At 55.2% G+C, this 2,292-nt stretch overlaps 1 protein-coding gene across 1 annotated transcript in view; it reads right to left on the bottom strand.

Moving 5' to 3' along the window:
* GGA1 (golgi-associated, gamma adaptin ear containing, ARF binding protein 1) overlaps nucleotides 1–2,292 on the bottom strand; it is a 19,452-nt gene that overhangs the window by 8,492 nt on the left and 8,668 nt on the right. The window contains exons 6-8 of the mRNA XM_010845075.1: nucleotides 2,142–2,242; nucleotides 1,217–1,297; nucleotides 1–138 (exon numbers count right to left, since the gene is read on the bottom strand). The exon at nucleotides 1–138 is cut by the window's left edge and continues 19 nt beyond it. Of these exons, the coding sequence (XP_010843377.1) occupies nucleotides 1–138; nucleotides 1,217–1,297; nucleotides 2,142–2,242 (320 nt within the window). The remainder of the gene's footprint in view (nucleotides 139–1,216; nucleotides 1,298–2,141; nucleotides 2,243–2,292) is intronic.

The following is a 2,292-nucleotide window of genomic DNA, read 5'->3' as shown; positions in this document are numbered from 1 at the left end:
CATGAGGTCCTCGCTGCTCCGGGCCGCCGCGCCGCCCTGGCTGTGGTTCATCACCATCTCGGTCAGCAGCTTCACGTTGTTGTTCACCTCCTCGATGGCGCTCGCCCGCTTCGAGATCTTCTCCATTCGCTTCTGGTCCTGGGGAGGCATTGGCAAACAGCCCCGGAGAGCCGGGGTCAGGCCCGGACCTGAGCCAGGATGCTGCCCCCCACCACCCTGGAGGCACCCGATGGGTGTGGGATCAGCCCCTGCAAAGAGCCCCTTGGGCCCTGGACAGGCACTCTGGTCCAAGAAGCCCTTGGCCCACCCTGTGTTCACTTTTCCTCTCCTCTCGCCAAGGCTCTAGACGCACAAGCTCATCAGAATCTCCAGGGGTGGCCCAGGGATCTTTGAGTCTAACACATTTGCCAGGTGATGCTGGAGGCCTGGGGTCTAGATCCACACCTGTGGTTCTACAAGACCCTCCCGCTCCATCTGTCCCTTGAAAGGAGGTGCCTGTACTTGAGAGGGAAAGGGAACCTGAGTGGTCACCAACAGAGAAACTAGTGCCAGGACCCCGTGAGGTGTCTGTCGGTGTGTGGCAAGTGGGGGGAGCTCATGGCCTTGAAAGGCAGCTGCAGAAGGGACCCTGCTATCCTGCACCCACTCTGCTCACCCCGCACGCTTCTTCCTTGTGGAATGAAAGGTGGGCTTGTGCTGTGCTGTCTGATACGGTCGCCCTCCTTGAAAGGGGCTGCCCTGACTTTCTCTGGGTTGTCAGAGCACATAGCTTACCCTAAGATAGCCCAGAATGTCTGCCTCTGTGTGTCTGGACTGCATTCTTTTGATGACTTACTCTTATCAATAAAAAAGATTTCAGCATGCACCCCCAACACAGGTACACGTCCTTATGAAATACACGTATATTCTTCCTTCTCTGTATACATACTCTATCTTAAGTACAGTAAGAGCTAATTTCCTTCTAACTTTTATAGAAGAGGTAGTCAGTCTCACAGAAGCCAGCGCAGGTCAGCTTGGCTGCTGGGAAATGCTTTCTTCTGCACTTACTGACCCTGGCTCTGCCCACAGGGTCCCCTGACTCAGTCAGCCCTTTCTGTGCTGTCACGGCCCTTTAGCTGGGTCACTGCAGAGTTCTACACATATACACAGCTCCCCTCGGTGGCCCAGCTCAACATCCCCTCCCGCCACCTCCTTGAGCCCTGGGCTCAGCTATTACCTCCTGCACCATCTCCTTGATGAGTTTGTTGGCTGCTCGGAGGTCCTCAGGGTGGGAGCTCTTCAGCAGGCGGGCCAGCATCTGTGGAGAGAGAGGGACCTGCTGTGACGGCACTCTCTGGGCCTGGGGTCCTGTGCTGGCTCCTTTTCCTGGAGGTGGGACGTGAGTAAGTCACTAAGCTCTCGATGGGGTGGCAAGGACCTACTGACAGTGGGGACTTCCCTGGCCATCCAGGGGTTAAGACTCCACTCTCCTGCTGCATGGGGTGTGGGTTCGATCCCTGGTCAGGGAGCTAAGATGCCACATGCTGTAGAGGTCAATGAAATAAAATAAATGAATCCTATGTTGTTTTTTTTAAAGAATCTACTAACATCTTAATCTTAAGTGGTGGCCGTGGGACAAGTGCCACACTGCATTAAGTGCTTTCCACAGTGCCCAGCAGAAATAAGTTCTCCACAAATGCTGTGAAAAATTACATTAATGGTGCTAGAGAATTCTTCTGGAAGGAAGTACAGGAAACTCAACAGCAGTTACCCTCTGGGACTAGACTGGGTAGAGAGGAGCTTTTTTTTATCTTACCTCTGGGCTGTTTTAAGTTCTTGCCCATGAGCACATGCTTCTTTAACAAAAAGCTAGCAAAATTACTGCTGAGAGTCACAGACATAAAGACAGGCAACCTGCTGATCAGCCTGTGAAATGCCCTCAGACCAACCCCCGGCCGCCAGACTCAGGCCTGTGTGTACTAAGCGCAGGGCACCGCGCGGGCAGCATCACCACGCATAAGGGCTTAACACCTGGCGCCTGCACCCGCCACACAGCCGTGCTTAGTGCGAGCCTCTGATCCAGGGACAGCGCCGCCACGGGCTGGGATCCGCTGACCCTCAAGGGGCCTGGGGGCCTCCTCTGGCCCTCCCTGAAGCCTCACCTTGGATTTCTCCTCATCTTCAAAGATCACATTCTTCGGCCGTGGTGGAGGAACGGGAAAGGCGGCATCATCTGGCAGCTTGGGGTCGGCCTTCACAATCCCTGCAGTGGGAAGACTGTCTGTCTCGGGGCTAGGGCGGGGCGGGGTATGG

This window comes from Bison bison, unplaced genomic scaffold (genome assembly GCF_000754665.1).
Source record: "Bison bison bison isolate TAMUID 2011002044 unplaced genomic scaffold, Bison_UMD1.0 scf7180017864213, whole genome shotgun sequence".
Lineage (NCBI taxonomy): Eukaryota > Metazoa > Chordata > Mammalia > Artiodactyla > Bovidae > Bison > Bison bison.
Note: the sequence above shows the minus strand (reverse complement) of the source record. Positions and strands in the feature narration are given on the sequence as shown.